Consider the following 16,628-nt stretch of genomic DNA (forward strand, 5'->3'; position numbering starts at 1 on the left):
GAACAATGAAAATGAAACAGCATTGCATTGTGCAGCTCAATATGGTCATTCAGAAGTAGTTGCTGTTTTGTTGGAAGAGCTAACAGACCCTACAATAAGGAACAACAAACTAGAAACACCTCTGGATCTGGCAGCACTTTATGGACGTCTGCGTGTTGTAAAAATGATCATCAAAGCATATCCAAACCTGATGAACTGTAATACAAGAAAACACACACCTTTGCATCTTGCTGCACGTAATGGCCACAAAGCTGTTGTGCAGGTGCTTCTGGAGGCTGGAATGGATGTCAGCTGCCAAGTTAGTGCACAATTTCTTCCCTTCTTCTTTTCCTCCTTTTTTTCCTATCTTTACTTACTTTCCTTTATCATTAGACTATGACTGAAATGCAACTCTCTATTTTTTCCTTTGATATATACTTGCATTTACTTTGTTAGGAATGCTACAATATAATAATATAATATGTATAATACACATTTATCTTTTACAACCCAAATTATGTGTTCTCAAGTAAGATCTGTGTAGATACAGAAATCATATTGATCATTCATATAAATAAATATACACCTCATTTACCCAGGGCTATCCCATTCTAAAAATGAAGCAAATAAAAAAATCTGTGCTTTACCTTCTTGTGTATTTGCCTACCATTTTGTTTGCATCTAGGGCAGCATTTTTTATTATTTTAAATTAAAAAAAAAAATCTTTTAATTTTCTTTACTAAAAAGTGATTCACTTGCAAAGGCTAACTCATGGAGCTCTTTTGTTTCAGCTGTAATTTACTATCTCTACAACTTCAGTAATTTAGAAAAGTTTAATGCTAAACACATAACTGAACTCTCAAATAAATGTTTCTGGATGTACAATTTATTTTCTATCTGTAGCAAATTAAGGGGGAAAAAGACAGAAGGAGACTGAAATGATGCTTGAATTGATGCTTAAGAAATAGATTAATTGAAGAAAAATAGCCTCTGTTATGGCAACTTACAAACTGATGGTTACATGAGGGTTGAATATTACACAATGGTTTTATGAAATGTGTTCTTCCTATTATGTAATCTAGATATTTTTAGCACTACTGTGAATTCTCCTAAGCTATTTCTATCTATAGTTTTACCATTTTTTTCACATTAAAAAAATAAATATAGTGGCTGCAAATTTTATACGATGACATCTCTTAAGGAGAACTGAGAGGTTCTTTCAGTAATGATGATCTATTTGCCATGCACAATAGAATCATAAGATTGGTTTGTTAGTTTTTTGACAATCTAATTTTTTAAGTTATTTATATTCCTATTTTTCTTTGTTATTTTTAGACTTTTTTTTTTTTATTATTATTAATTTTAACTTTTGCAGAGCCATAAGGAAATATAATTTATTTCCTCAGCAGTATCCATTTTCTCCATCAATATGTTTCTTTAATTCTGCATCTTAGCATATTGGCAAGTTGGCTCTGCACATATTGTTAACTTCTATAACCTCTGAAAATTTCTTTGTTGATGCTAACTGTCAGCTCATTAAAATGAGCAGAGCATACAATATCAGCCTCTTAGTTAAAATGAACTCAGTGGTTTAATATTAATTAAATTGCTCTGCATCACTGATTGGGAAAGAACAATATACAAAATATAATCCCATGTGGTAAATAAAATTGTACACATTCATACACATTAAATAAATTCAGCTTATCAGCAATAAAGAGTTACCAGAATGTAAAGAGACAATTATAGAAGTAGCCTATATGATATCACTCTCTGTAAATGTAAATATTTGTTTGCTTAAATGGGAAGCTTACTTTAGCCATGTTCTCTTTCTCTTCTGTACTCCCAGAGCACTTCTGATCATAGCAAATATTTGGACTAATAATAGACAGCATTTAATTTTTGATTGAATTAATCACACATTTTATTAATTTCCCAGGTCTATCCAATATCCTTCAATCCGAAATTATTTAGAAGTGGGCAATAAAAATCTTCTTCATCTCTTTATGCTTTGAAGTTTTCATTTTAATTGAAATATATGAAAAATACACAGGTTTTGGTGAGTGATAGATTTTGGGCCCTCAGTATAAAATAATATACTGCACAGTACAGTATGTTTCATGTAAACAGTAATTTTATAATTGTAAATAACTTTGCAACTTTGGCCCCATCTGCCTATCCCACTTTTATCTACCCCTATTTACCTTCCCTGTCTGACTCAGTAATGATGGCAATTTCTATTGCTTGTCACCAAAGTTCTGCAAAGAGCTACATCCCTTTCTGCTGTCACTACATATGGTGGATATTTCATGAATCAATTTGCAAATCTACCACCCTGTGATGCAGAGCATCTCTGAAACCCATATCAAACATATAGTAAATTGCCAATAAGGACTAGACAAGTAACCTAATTACAAACTCTCACATATTTACATAATTAAAACAACAACAAGCAATTCTAATAAAAACCTTAATGCTTTTATGTGAGCCTGCAAATTGTACACCAAATTGATCTGTGTATCTTGGCGTTCTAACTTGCAATGTCCTTCTACCCTTGCTTGTTTTGTGTGCCCAGCTCTAATACTCTGCCTGTATTTAGCTGTAAGCTAGTTGGGGCAGGGACATTTTATTACGTGCTTAGCACAGTTTGTGCTATGGTTCTTTTTATTTGGTACACAGAAAACTTAAGTCAGGGAATTGATATGTAATACATTGATGCAAACTGAAACAAACTGTAGCTCACTGTTCATGAAAAAATATTGTCATTTCTTGCATTAAATGTCATTGTGGAAGCATTTCCAGATATTATGGTAGTGTTCACTTTGCTATATGATCCAAGGCAATGAAAGCTTCAGAGAGTGAAGAAGAGAATATTGTCTATAAATTCCAAGTTTACTTGCTGTAGTGTAGACATCAAGAGTATATTAGCACATACGTACACCTTTATAAGTGAAAAAGATCTACACTTAAAAACTCTAGTGCATTTCACATAATATAGAATACAAAGGTTATTTGCAACTACATTTTTAATACTTCCAGTTTAAGTAATGTACTCTATTACACCCAAAACAACAACAACAACAAAACATTATTTCTGTCTTCAAATAGTAGTCCACGTGTACCAAGGGATATGAATCTACTCTGCCAGTCCTCCCAGTAACTCTTGGCTCTGTTCATCCTGAGCATCAACACCTTATGTTAAAATGGAGTTTGGTAACTGAACACTTTGCTAACAAGGACAGCTCTGCCTTCTGGACAGTTTTTTGGGTCAAGAGGGATCTGATTCACTCATTAGGTATTCACTATTACCATGAAATCCTGCCTAGAGCTTTTAGGATTTACGTCAGCATTCATCCTTGTGACATCTCATGCAGGATTATACATCTGCATTTCACAAGTCTGTTTTCAATCTCCATATTCCCAGACTGATTTTCTTTCAATTTGCTGGTAATATTTCTCTTCTTGTTTAGAAAATCACCTACATAATGCACAAATCAGTCCACTGTTTATATGGTGTGTCTTTCAAATTCCTCTTCCTGACAGATTGCTTGTAACATATACCTCATTTTGTGGATATGGCATTCATTAGCATTGACTAATAGCTTGGAGTTGTAAAGGAAAGACTGCCCTGGAACTCAGGGCAGTGCAGAATACCTGCAAAGAGTTTCAGGATCATGTACAGATATGACAGGAAATACCACCATAGAATATATCAAGGAACAAGAAAATGCAAAAAGAAAAAAAATATATATATCATTTGGCTTTGGATGCTCTCAGGTTGTCCCCAGATTTGTCTTAGACCTCACCATCAAATTTTCTCTTCTCATGTTAATCTTCATTTCATTTCTTATGAGGTATATGCTTTGGTCAACTGTTACTTGCCTTCCCTTCAGTCTCTCTGATTTGGGCAATTTTGATCAATAGAAAGGACTAATTCCAGTTCTGGTAATTGTCATATCAGGACCTTTCCTACCTCTTAACTAAGGAGTCTAAGGATCAATTCTCTTCCTTGTCCTCTAAGCAGTTGATTCAGCATACCAGAGCATTAATCCTGATCACCCCACACAAATGGATTCTAGATAGATGTTGTAATTAAATTATGTTGCCTTTTTCCACTGAAAAAGGTTCCTTATTAATGTTAATACAGAAATCTCTCTACAATTTCAGTGAAGACACATCTGGTTTTTCTTCCTACACTTCATCTGTAGGACTAAAACTTAGTGCTGAGGCTTCTGATAACATCTGAACCTCTGTGGATTTCATTGCTGGCATATCACAGAATCACAGAATCATCTAGGTTGGAAGAGACCTCCAAGATCACCTAGTCCAACCTCTGACCTAACACTAACAAGTCCTCCACTAAACCACTAAACCATATCACTAAGCTCTGAATCTAAACATCTTTTAAAGACATCCAGGGATGGTGACTCAACCACTTCCCTGGGCATCCCATTCCAATGCCTAACGACCATTTCAGTAAATAAGTTTTTTCTAATATCGACCCTAAACTTCCCCTGGCACAACTTTAGCCCATTCCCCCTCGTCCTATCACTGGGCATGTGGGAGAACAGACCAACCCTCACCTCTCTACAGCCTCCTTTAAGGTACCTATAGAGAGCTATAAGAGGTGGGGTTTTGAATATCTCCAAAGAAGGAGACTCCACAACCTCTCTGGGCAGCCTGTTCCAGTGCTCTGTCACCCAAGCTGTAAAGAAGTTCTTCCTCATATGGTGTTGAAACCTCCTGTGGTTCAATTTATACCCATTACCCCTTGTCCTATCACTGGCCACCACTGAGAAGAGTTTGACCCCTTCCACTTTACATTGTCCCCTCAGGTATTTATAGTGGTTGATAAGATCCCCTCTCAATCTCCTCTTCTCTAGGCTAAACAGGCCCAGATTGCCTAGTCTTTCCTCATAGAACAGATGCTCCAATCTCTTAATCATCTTTGTGGCTCTATGCTGGACACTCTCTGGAAGTTCTATATTCCTCTTGTTCTGGGGAGCCCAGAACTGCACAAAATATTCCAGGTGTGGCCTCACCAGAGCTGAGTAGAGGGAGAGGATCACCTCTCTTGACTTACTGTCCACATTACTCTTGACGCATGCCAGGATCCCATTGGCCTTCTTGGCCACAAGGGCACACTGCTGGCTCATGGTTAACTTGTTGTCCACCACGACCCCCATGTCCCTCTTCGCAGAACTGCTCTCCAGTAGGTCATCCCCAACCTGTACTCCATTTTCATTTTATTTTTTCTACAAGGACACATTGCTGGGGCATGTTCAGATATAAGAGAATATGTTCAACTATAGTCAATTATGTTCAAAGATGAGGAAAACATTACACTTTTCTTAAAACAGTGAGTGGTCCATTGTGACTGACCATCTCTTTTGGTGTTCTCTGACAGGTTACCATGCCAAGCCTCTCCCCATTATGGCTTTTAAATTTCACTTTCTATCTTTCCTAAGTCAAATACTTTGGGGGCCAAAGCTCTACTTCACATCCTTGATGACAATGAACTGTATGTTAACAGTACCAAGTCCACCCAATACTCTTAAGGGTTTTTCATGTCAGTAAGTGACCAATCCAAAGGAAATACTATATCTTCACAAATGCTGAAGGCAATAGGCTGAAAATAGGTTGTGTCAAAGCATTTTGTGAGATTTCTGAGGTCAAGCCTTTTTCAATATCAGACCTCTAGCTATCAATGCTGTTTATTAGAACTGTTTCCATTCCCAGTAATTTCTGAGCTGTACCTTAAGCTCTGTGTGTACTTTTGTGGTTGAACTATGTCACTGAAGAGTCATCCAGTGTTAAAGGTGGTCACAGTTAGTGCAAAACTCCTGTAGATGCTTTTTGAATGAAGTATTCTGAAATTATCTGTAAATAAATCTCAATATTTAGTTTTCTCATTCAAAATGTCTGTGAATGTACATCTGGATTGCTTCCAAAAATGGAAAGATTAGAAATTGTTTTGAGATATGTATTTCATATGCATATTATCTTATTAACTTTCTTCTCCTATTTATGATACTAATGGTATACCTGATATGCTGAATGTAAATGCCATTTGGCATGCTGTACTTTATACACCCACATACTAAGTATGAAGAAAGTGAGTGTTCCTATTAAGGATATAACAAGGAGTTTTCAGGCTCAACTGATTGATAGAACATATATGTATGCTTACCACATGCCCACATCCCATCTCAAGATCACTGGTTATTTCTAAGTATCAATTATTTGCATCTCTGTAACACTGGTGCATTCTGATTCAGCTAATAAATAATAAAGTACTATTTTATTTCAGAGTTAAAATACTTTTTTTTTTTTTTTTTTTTTTCCTGGAAGTCTTTCCATCATAACAAAAATGACAGCTGCATTTGGATAGAAATGTAGCAAAAGTGAATAATACAACCAGCAAATCCTTTAACAGTTGTCCACAAATCAAAACCACTCAAAAACTAATTTACTATCCAAAAAAAGCAGATGAGCCAGAGATTCAGTGAGATCTAATGGTGCTTTAGCTATTGCTGATCCTATTGTTTGGAAAGGCATTTCCAAACAATCTTCAGATTCTTGAGTAACAGCAATACAAAATAATAAGATAAGTAGCTTGTTAAGAGAGGTAGTTTGTTTTCAGAGCTCTACATTTAAGCAAAATTCCCATTCACATAGAATTTTGTGCCAAGGAATTCTGCAAAATCAAGCTCACAGATGTCTAAGGCAGGGTCTAAATGATCTAAATATAAACTTATAATGATGGAGGTGCCTTAGGGTATCCAAGACATCTGCATGGGGCAGATAAGATGCAGATCAAAGGCAGCATCAACTGGAATAACAGCTGGAGGCCAGGTGGGGTATCCTCGGGCAGCTCTCACTGTGCAACTGATTTGAACCCCTAGGGTGTGATCCACTTTCAGACTAAAATACCTAAGTGTAGATGTCTACATGTAAACTGACTCTGCTGAATAGCTATGTTCCACTGACTACTAATTACCTTCTCACTGCCCATAACAAGAGTTTAGAAATTTCGCACAAATGCAATTTTGTTCATTGGGAGTTTTATTTCATATGCCTTATATTTTCTTATATATTTGTTAATTTATATAGTAGATCTGATAGCATTTATGTTCTTATTTTGAAGAAAAAATATATTAGGGTAGTATTTTTCTTGCCCATTCAATATTATTTAATAATATAGAGGGGAAAAATAAATACTTACTTTCTAAATGTATTATTTTCAAAAAGATTCCTTGGTATTTTAGATTTGTATTTTAAATATAACAATATTTTTGTTTTTCTAGACAGAAAAAGGGAGTGCACTACATGAAGCAGCCCTGTTTGGAAAGGTGGAAGTAGTACGCATTTTGCTTGAAACAGGTAAATTTAACTTACAGGAAGCACTGAACAGCTACTCTAAGTATTCCTAATCTGGTGTTTGCCTCCTCACATTTTGTTTATTCAAATTACTGTTATATTTCTCAGCCCTTGCAAATCTAATCACATGTAATTATCATTAAAATAATGTTCTTTTAGAATAAGAAATGAAGATACACAACAAGAACAAAAGTAATGTTTTCACTAAGACTCAGAAATTCCATGTATGAGTCAGTGTATGCCACTGTATTCTGAGAATAAATGTATTCTGAGAATGAAATGGCTACATAAATTTTTTTTATTCACTCTGAAAGACAGCCAAGAGTATTCAGGTTCAGCAAGGAAATAAAAGGCATTATTGTCTCATTTCTTCTTTTATTCCATTTATTGGAGCCTGTGGTTGTCTCCATGACTTTAAGATTATAAAGCTGTGTAGTCTCATGTCACTATGCCTTAACTGATCTAAGCTGCCTATTGGCTTTCCTCCCCAAACTGTTCTGTAACCACTGTGAAGGAGGTTTGATTATATGTCATCACTCAGAGATGACAGTGTTATTACATTATGGAGATTCCATATACTCTAACTCTTCATTTCCTGTTTTGCAGACACTTACTTCTAGTCATTTCGCCATGCATTAAAAAGAGGTGATATACCACTGTGCAGTTCTGGCTTTTTATTAAGTAGGATTCTGGGGATTTAATCTCCATTTAAAAATTTTTAGAAATTTACCCATAGTTCTGCACACGCCCCCTGGATTCCCTTGTTCTGCAATTAAATTGACCCAAGAGATCATAAACTAAGACAGAACAGGTTTATTTCTTTGATCTAGACACCAGAATACTCATTTTCACATTTATTTCCTAACAAACATGCCATCCTGCCTGCTCCTTCATTGCCTGGATAAACTTAGGCTGCCTCTGAAGGAAGGCACTGGGTCTATCAGAATTGCTTTTGTACTGAAAGGAGAGGAGAACGTAGATATAGTCCCAACAAACCTATCTACTACACAAGAGTTTCAGAATCATTTGAGGTAAATTTTTATCTGACCAACTGTCTTCTCAGATAAATAAGAAAACCAATGAAGATGAGAATATCCAGAAACAACTCTTTTGATATACATGAAATTCCATTATAGTGAGGTTTTACTGATCTTTATTATCAGTGCTTATGGGGTTGTACCATACAAAAGAAGGAATGTCACAGCTCCTCAACTAAATCTCAGCTTGTGTATATGTGATCTGAGATCTACTTTCAGAAAAAAAAAAGGTTCTTCCAAAATGTTTTTCCGTATGGACGACTAAGGAGGAGGCAGAAAGGGATCTGCACATGCCCTCAGAAAGGTAGGGCCTCTTTATATTAATTTACATTAATAGTAAGGAATGGAGAATATCACAGAAATATGGGAAGCCCTTAGGCCACAGATAAGTAATATTTCTCAAAGACTAGTACATCTCTCTACTACTGTATAATTGTACAAGACATTGGAGTAGGAACTTCACTGTGAATTCCTTCAACTCTAAATACTCTGAGTTTCTGCAGTGTTCCTCACCCGGTCCCTTTTCATCTATCAATCCTAGTTGTGCTTCAAAAATGGTTCAGATGTTCTGAGTAGCATTGCAAAGGAAAAGTGTAAGTTGGTGTCTTCAGACTCTGAAAATAAGCTACCATAGCTAACTAGCCCAGCAATCTTTTGGCTTTATTGTCATTGAGAAAACAAGTATCTCTTTCTCACAAAATGAATTAGGAAACTCTCCCTCAGTAAGGAAATAGCAAAAGCTGCAGCTTTTTCTGGTGAGTAGAGAGATCCCATCTTGCTTCCAGAACACCTTCATAAATCCTGCTTCTTCTGATTTCCTCTATTCAGTTTCCTGAGAAGAATCTTATTCTGGTTCTTATGATCTTTCATCCCTCTACCTTTTCTGAAAGTACATCTAAATTAAAAAACAACTTCATTCTTATACCATAAGTTAAACATTCCCAAAGAAGTCCCCACAAGACAAAGTTGAAGATTCATGCAGCAGCATGTGCATCATATTCTCTGACACCTATCTAGGATAAGCCTCAAACTTTCATATTTGTGCTTATGTTCACGGTTTGAGCTAATTAGTTAGTCAACAGTTTGAGCAGTCTGTGAGTAAATGTTCTGGCTTTGCATACAGCCCTTACACTACATATGGGTATATCAGTCTTTTCAGGGAGTACAAAACGTTGAAGGTTAATAACTTTTTCAGTGTTGCTCCCAACACACATACTGGTAGTAGGCACTACAAAAATACTCATTGAATTAGAGAGGACAGGGGAGAGTTAGAATCAAGACATGTAGGAAAAACATTAAGAGTATTTCTTGATTTTACAAAACATTGTTTTCAGAATGGTTGTTTCTTAGGAACAGTCTGTTAAAGTACCCCTAAATTTGTTTAAAGAAGCTTACTTTATATTGTCATGAGTGACAGAAACATAAAAACAATCATGTCAGCATGTGAATTTTAGGCTCCTAAATGGAACAGAAATGGATGTTGTACTTCAACTGTAGCACAGCTGTTAATCTGCTGCAGTTGTATAACTGCTTGCATTCAATTTGTCATTTAATTGAGTCTGATATGCCACATTTATAATCAGAAGTACTTGAGATTAAAATTTCCACCACAGATCATTCTGTTTTTCAGGAATTGATACCAACATAAAGGACAGTTTGGGTAGAACAGTTTTAGATATTCTTAAAGAACATCCATCTCAACAGTCACTCCAAATTGCTGCTCTACTTCAAGGTAAGTTGTATTCAGTTACATTTGTTAGAGACAAATCAGAATAGCATGGAGGCATACTAACATATATAGTAATTGCTAATTTTAAAATATATATATATAAAAAACCCTGCGCTTCTTTTGACTTAAGAAGGTAAAGTTCTTGTTTGCTAGATACAAAAAATTAAGTGACTGAATACCTGGATTTCAGAGTAAACTCTTCCCTTTTTCTGACAATAGTCATTAGTATGGTGTGTCGCTTACAGTTACTCTTTGTACATTCTTCATTGCAAGAGAACATATTTTAATGTTTCACTACAGCTCCATTCAATTGTGATGGCAAACTAGAATTGAGATACCTGATTCACTCATAAATAACAAATGTGACTGAATGATGATGACTAACTTTCAACACATTTTGTTGCATTTTTCTCATTGTCTTTAAATTAAAAAAGAAAATAAAGCAGGCAGTAACCCTTGTCATTATAGCAGAAACAATGTAAGTTTTTTGCACGTGTTTGTTCTCATTTGTCTTAGTTTCATGCTGTAAAACTAATGTAGAACTTCAGTTTTATTCACTCTTTTTTTTTTTTTTTTTTTTTTTTTTTTTATTTTTTAACTGTAAAACATGGCATTAAAGTGGTCAAATATGAATGGGTACATAATTCAGCATTACACATCATTCTTTCCTTGTATGAATTTTTCCCCTGCATTTTCAGATTAGTCTTTCATTAGCTGTGTTTGACTAAGGAGATCACTGCAAGTATCAGCTTCATTTACACATGCATTGATCCTGTTTTTGAATGAGCCATTTTAGTCAGTTCACTATGGGTGCTCCAAGTGTACTAGCTCATGCTTCAGTCTCCCTGATACCTGATAATATAAGCACATTTTCTATAGAAAATGAGGTCATGTGGCCACACAGTGTCCTTCAGGTTTTCTTTTCTTTACAGACTGGCTAGTGAGCTTTGATAACCTTTTTCAATGAGGTTGTGCCAAAAGATACAAAGTTCCTCTAAGTAAAATAAAAATTTTGCAGGCTGGATGGGGAGATTTCTCTTAAGATGCAGGTTCATGTTATAGCTGAACTGAATTAACAACCTGCTGTTACTGAAAGGGATAGTCTAACTCCTCTCCATCCTTCCTATTTTCTTTTTCCCTTTGTCCCATTCTGTGTTTCTTATCCCCTACTTCCAGTTACAGAGTTCTCTTCCTTATTCCCAGCTTACAGCAGATTGCAAGTTGATCTGATTCTATTAATTAACCAGTAATATAATTTATAAATTTATAATTATAGAAAATATATAATTTATTACATATATTTAATAGTACATAAGATAATAGAAAAAAATGTTGTAATTATATAAATATACATTTGTTTGCTTTAATGAGCTTGTCTCCAATATGAATCAGGTCCCAGAGTTAGCTCTGTCCCAGGTAACTGGCTGAGATGGTCATCAAAAAGTGGGAAAATCCATCTGAGGCAAGCAGAACTTCCCTCTGCCAGCAGAAGGGAGCTCCTAATTTGATACAGACCATATGGTGAAACTTTATATCTCACTGAGTTGCAACTATGTAGAGGGAAAGAAGGTTATTATCATACCTAAACTTCTTCAGAGAAAGGAAAAGGATCAGCCAGAGCTTCCATTTCCTTAGACATCAAAATCAATCAACCTTCAGACATAAATCTAAGCTTCATTATAATATTCCATTGCCAAATAAAACAGCTGTCATGTTAGTATCTCTGCATTGTTCCATTTTATCTTCAGTGTGATATCTCTTACAGTCTCAACCCCACTAATCAACAGTTTCTTCAAAGTACCCTTGCTTTATGAACAGCACCCAAACCTATCTCAAGGGTTTGTAATTTTTATGGGTCAGTAAATGCCCTTAGTTTTTACCACAAAAAATAAATTTATCAATTTCAAGGCTTCTTGGTGCTTTGACATGCAATCTCTTTCATATGTATGCCTTGAATATATAAAGAAGTCTGCTAAGTAGTTTCAGCTCCTATTAGTATGTCTTGTAACAAAGAGCTCTTTATTTTTCTCTGTCTGCCTTATAGTCAGAAGTGATGTGCAAGGATGAAAAATGTTTACAAAGATGTCATTTTGAACCTTAAGAAAACAGGAGGAGCCCCTTCAGAACTCTCTTGTGGAGCCCAGTGAGATTCTTTTTCATCAGCAAAGGGTTTGCTAAAGCTTTAACCATCAAAGATCAAGTTTGAACTGTGAGAACAAGTTGAAAGATAAAAACAGGAATGGCAGGATTCAGTGCTAGCACTGCTGATGATAGAGCAGACCTATCCTGCTTCTAAAAAGCCAATGAATGCATTCTTCATTGAAGTGTGGGCATTTATTCCACTGTAGCTGAAAACTCAGTGCAGCACTGGGATTTTGGGAAACCTGAATGTACTGTAATTAAGTTCAACTTCAGTGGGTAATGAATACCATGCAAAAAAAGGTCAAATGCTGAGAGAGAGTTAGAGACTTCCAAATACATTCCTGTTTAACCTCCCATGTACAGATGATTGTCTAGGGAAGCTTACACGTCTCCTTCATGTAAACCTACAGGAAAAAGCAATGAAATGAATGGTGTCAGATACTGTCTGGATTTTGTAAGTTTCTTCTTTTTTTTTCTTTATGCAGACACAATGGTATTGAGTTGATTCTTTCACCTTGTTGTCAGGCTAAAGTAAGATTTTATCCCCTGGCATTCTTATTGATTTCTACCCTTGTATTGTTATGAAACCTAGTAACCCTAGTTAGGTCCTTTGTACAGTTAGGTATCTCTGTACAGTTTGTAGTATTAACATAGAGCATAATATTTATTCCTGCCACAAGACAACAGTTTTCAAAATTTAAAACAAAGGCTGAAAGATGCATATAAACAGATTGACTAGAAAGGCTAGAAAATAAAGTGACTGGTGGGCCTGATAGATAGTGTTCAATGCCAAAAAGTAGAGTCAAAAACCAAAGTCATAAGAAAAGATTTGGGGGAGAATAATGAGTTGGTTGTGAGGATACTGATGAGAAACTTCTTTGAAGGGAAAGAAGTTCCTTGAGAGAATAAATTAATTTACATCTTTGGAAGCAGTTCATGGAGGCAGCAATACTAAATCTGTTCTGCTGATACTAAAACCCACAGGACTGGTAGTTTTCTGTGAATAATACTTCCAGAACTGAGGAACTGTGGATAGAAGTTTCTATTAGTGTTCTGCCTTTATATAAGGATATTATTAAAAAATAATTTTTTACAGATTATAGCTTAAAAAGAAATAAAAACTTTTGCCAGTGAGGTTTTAGAAGTGATCTTAATGTCTTTGTGATCTTTAGTTTATAATCTTTTCCACCATACTGAGAAAACAGTAATTGAAGTTGCTAAAAAAAATGGTGCTTGAAAAGTCTTCCACCTCTTTAAGAGTTTGGTGCATTATCTGATAGATGGCAAATAAATAATTAAATCATTTTCAAGAGCAACCTGAATGAGGATGATTAAACTACACTCCACCTGAACTTTTTTTTTTTTTTTAACTGCCTGTTAAATACAGATGGAATTATTAGAATAACAGTTCATATTTTAATTCTTTGTCTTTCATATATGTCCCGTCTTTTTCTGTGTCTGGCTCAACTCTGAACTACATTGAGCTTATTTAAAAATACTTTATAGTATAGTATCGGATCATATCATAGAGTATAGTATTATATAGTATAGTATCATATAGTATCGTATCATATAGTATTGTATAGTATGGTATAGTATTATTATAGATTCTTTACACGATAAGGGAGAATTAGCTGTTTTGTTGTTATATACTCAAAAAGCAGAGAATTTGAATACTGTGCCAAGTGTGGCTATTCTGCAGTGCACATGCATTTCTTGGATGCAATGAAATGACAGCATTCAGTGCTGAAGCAGTTAACAGTATTGGCACTTAGGGATTTATAATTAGACACTGAAGATAAAAGGGATGTTGCCAAGGCTAGTATTCCTAAAATTAAACCGACCAGCTGTGTTTTAGTTTTAGCACATGTGAACGTGACGCAGGTGCATTCTATACCATCTTTCAACCCTTTCTCCACAGACTACTATGTTCTCTATTAGAATCTTGCTCTTTTACTATTTTTTTTTTTTCCTTTGGAAACAGAATTATTGTTATTATGAAAAAAAGAAGGTGATAGTAGAAAAACAGATGAGAAAAGACAGAAGTACCAGGAAGGCACAGTAAGCTCTGCTCTATAGACAATATGGAGGGAGATGTAATGGAAAGCTCTTTCCTTTCTCTTCTGCTGCTGCTGCTTGAGAAACTAATGTAGTTTGTACATGTTACCTAATTATTCATAGTGGAAAATACACAAGCAGCTGCTAGAATAGAAGCAGAACCAGGACTCCTTTTTTCCCCCACAGCTTAAATAGCTGCAATCTCATTAGTGTCGGCCTTTTGTTTATTCTCACTCTCTTTCTCTCCCTCTCTTTCTGTAGACAAGTAGATTTTCCTCCAGTACGTCTTCAACCTCACTGTAAGGATGGAAGAGATTTCCAGTCTAGGATTTATCAGAACTTTGTGGGAGGAAAAAAATTGGGGTACTAATTAACCTTCCCCATTCACCTCCTCCACCCCACCCCCCCTTTTTATCCCTTTTTATTTTTTTTTTCTGTGGGGATTTCTCAACTCCTTTTGTAAGGCTATGTTGCAAATGCTGTATAGTATTAACTATGTTTATTAGTTAACTTAACTGCTGCTTAGCTGTTTCCTCTGCTACCTCAGAATCATAGCAGCACTCAGTACTTGTTTCTGTTTATCATCCTTGAACACATGTACAAATGTATTCTGATCTACAGATTTCTGGTTTCTCTGGCATTATGCTAAAATTGAGTAATTCGGAATTGTGCTTTTGAAATTCAGGAGGCTAAAGTCAACCCAGCCTCAGCCTTAGCTCAAGCCTGTCACCTTAGCAGATGTGAAGGCAGCAGTTACTGGTTAGTTTCCTGTAATTGGTGCTCCTGTAGAAGCAGGAGGAATTGGGTCATGATGCCTTTGCAGGGCTGGGGATCATTCCTGCACAAGAGAGCCATTTTGTGAGTTGCTTCTAGAGAGCAGGCTGAGGCAGGATGCAGGGGAGCTGGCGGAGCTCAGCCAGGTGCTAGGAGGCACAGGGAGCTGGGCCCCAGGGGGAGTCCTGGTGAGGACAGAGGCGGCTGTGAAAATAGCTGCTGTTCAGGAGGGCATGAAGCAATGGAGGAGCAAAGGATACAAGCAGTGTGTCAGGGTGGGGCCTGCAGGCCTGCCTCATTCTTCTGATCTAGATATTGGAGATTCTTCTGTTTGAAAAGGCACGTGTTCTTATTTTTATACTAACCAAATTTCACTTTTTAGAGTTTAAAAAGACTTTTTGGTCTCTTGAACGGAAGTCACTCTAGGGGGGAACTCTGGGTGGCTTGACCCATGGCTCGGCTGATAGATGCTATCAAAAGGGAAAAGTGCTTATATTAAATTAAAGGAAAGGAACAAAGATCTCTCTCTAAAAGCCATGGTTTATAAATGAAGCAAAAATCCTGATGTCAATGAGGAATGAGGACCTAGAGGAGCTGAAGTTAGAGCAAGCCTGAGCCAAGGCTTTCACTGGCCAGGACATTCGGCAGCAACTCCAGCTGAGCTGGGCCCTGTTCCCTTCATGGCTGAGCTTTCTGGCACTCACTGCTCCGTGAGGTGAGACAGCTGCATGTGTCTGCTTACGTGTTAAAGCTTTCTCTTCTGCTTGGCTTTGGCTTAGCACATGTTAAAGTGAGGAACCTGGAGTTCCTGCTGTAGTTTGACCTTTCTGGCATGTATTACCTTCTTGGAGACATATTCCCTACTTCTCTTATTTCCACTGATATGGGACCACTTCTACACTACTACTTTTTGTGCACTATTTTGAAATTAAATAGCTGTAGAAAAGAATGCTACTAAGCAGGCAGCATTTCTGAAATTCTTATTATTAGTCCTTATTTAACAGTAATCTTCTGTTTGAGTCAACAGATGTAAAATACTCCATTCTTCCCAGTTTGGTGAAGAACCATCTCTAGCATGCGTATATTAGCACATGCATTACCCACCATGATCCTGCTAGTCATTCTTGCTGTCTGTGGAATAGGATGACATGATGCAGAAAGCTGGTGAAAGACGCATTATGCATCGTCAGGTTGTATCCTGAGCAGACTTTACCCTCCCCATTATGGGAATGAGTGTTTTCTCTAAACTCCGTGATACCACAACTGAGGAAAATGTTCTTTGTTTGTTTGTTTGTTTGTTTGTTTTTGTTTTTGTTTTTTGAGGGGGGGGGGGGGGGGGGGGGAAGTGATGGAATCCAGAGCAGTCTTTCAACTACACCATAGTCAGGGCAGATGATGGTTAACAGTACCAACTTTTTCAGTGAGTTTGGGCAGGCATGAAGATGAATTTCTAACAAGCTGCAGGTGAACTACTGAATTTTGGTGCAGATGAAAGCATCCACTGCTTTTATGTAGTTTGTCTTTGGCTC

The 16,628-nt window shown here is 36.4% G+C and overlaps 1 protein-coding gene across 1 annotated transcript in view; it reads left to right on the plus strand.

The window, feature by feature from the left end:
* ANKS1B (ankyrin repeat and sterile alpha motif domain containing 1B) overlaps nucleotides 1-16,628 on the plus strand; it is a 433,323-nt gene that overhangs the window by 63,880 nt on the left and 352,815 nt on the right. Inside the window, exons 4-6 of the mRNA XM_032196110.1 lie at nucleotides 2-298; nucleotides 7,287-7,362; nucleotides 10,027-10,128. Of these exons, the coding sequence (XP_032052001.1) occupies nucleotides 2-298; nucleotides 7,287-7,362; nucleotides 10,027-10,128 (475 nt within the window). The remainder of the gene's footprint in view (nucleotide 1; nucleotides 299-7,286; nucleotides 7,363-10,026; nucleotides 10,129-16,628) is intronic.

This window comes from Aythya fuligula, chromosome 1 (genome assembly GCF_009819795.1).
Source record: "Aythya fuligula isolate bAytFul2 chromosome 1, bAytFul2.pri, whole genome shotgun sequence".
Lineage (NCBI taxonomy): Eukaryota > Metazoa > Chordata > Aves > Anseriformes > Anatidae > Aythya > Aythya fuligula.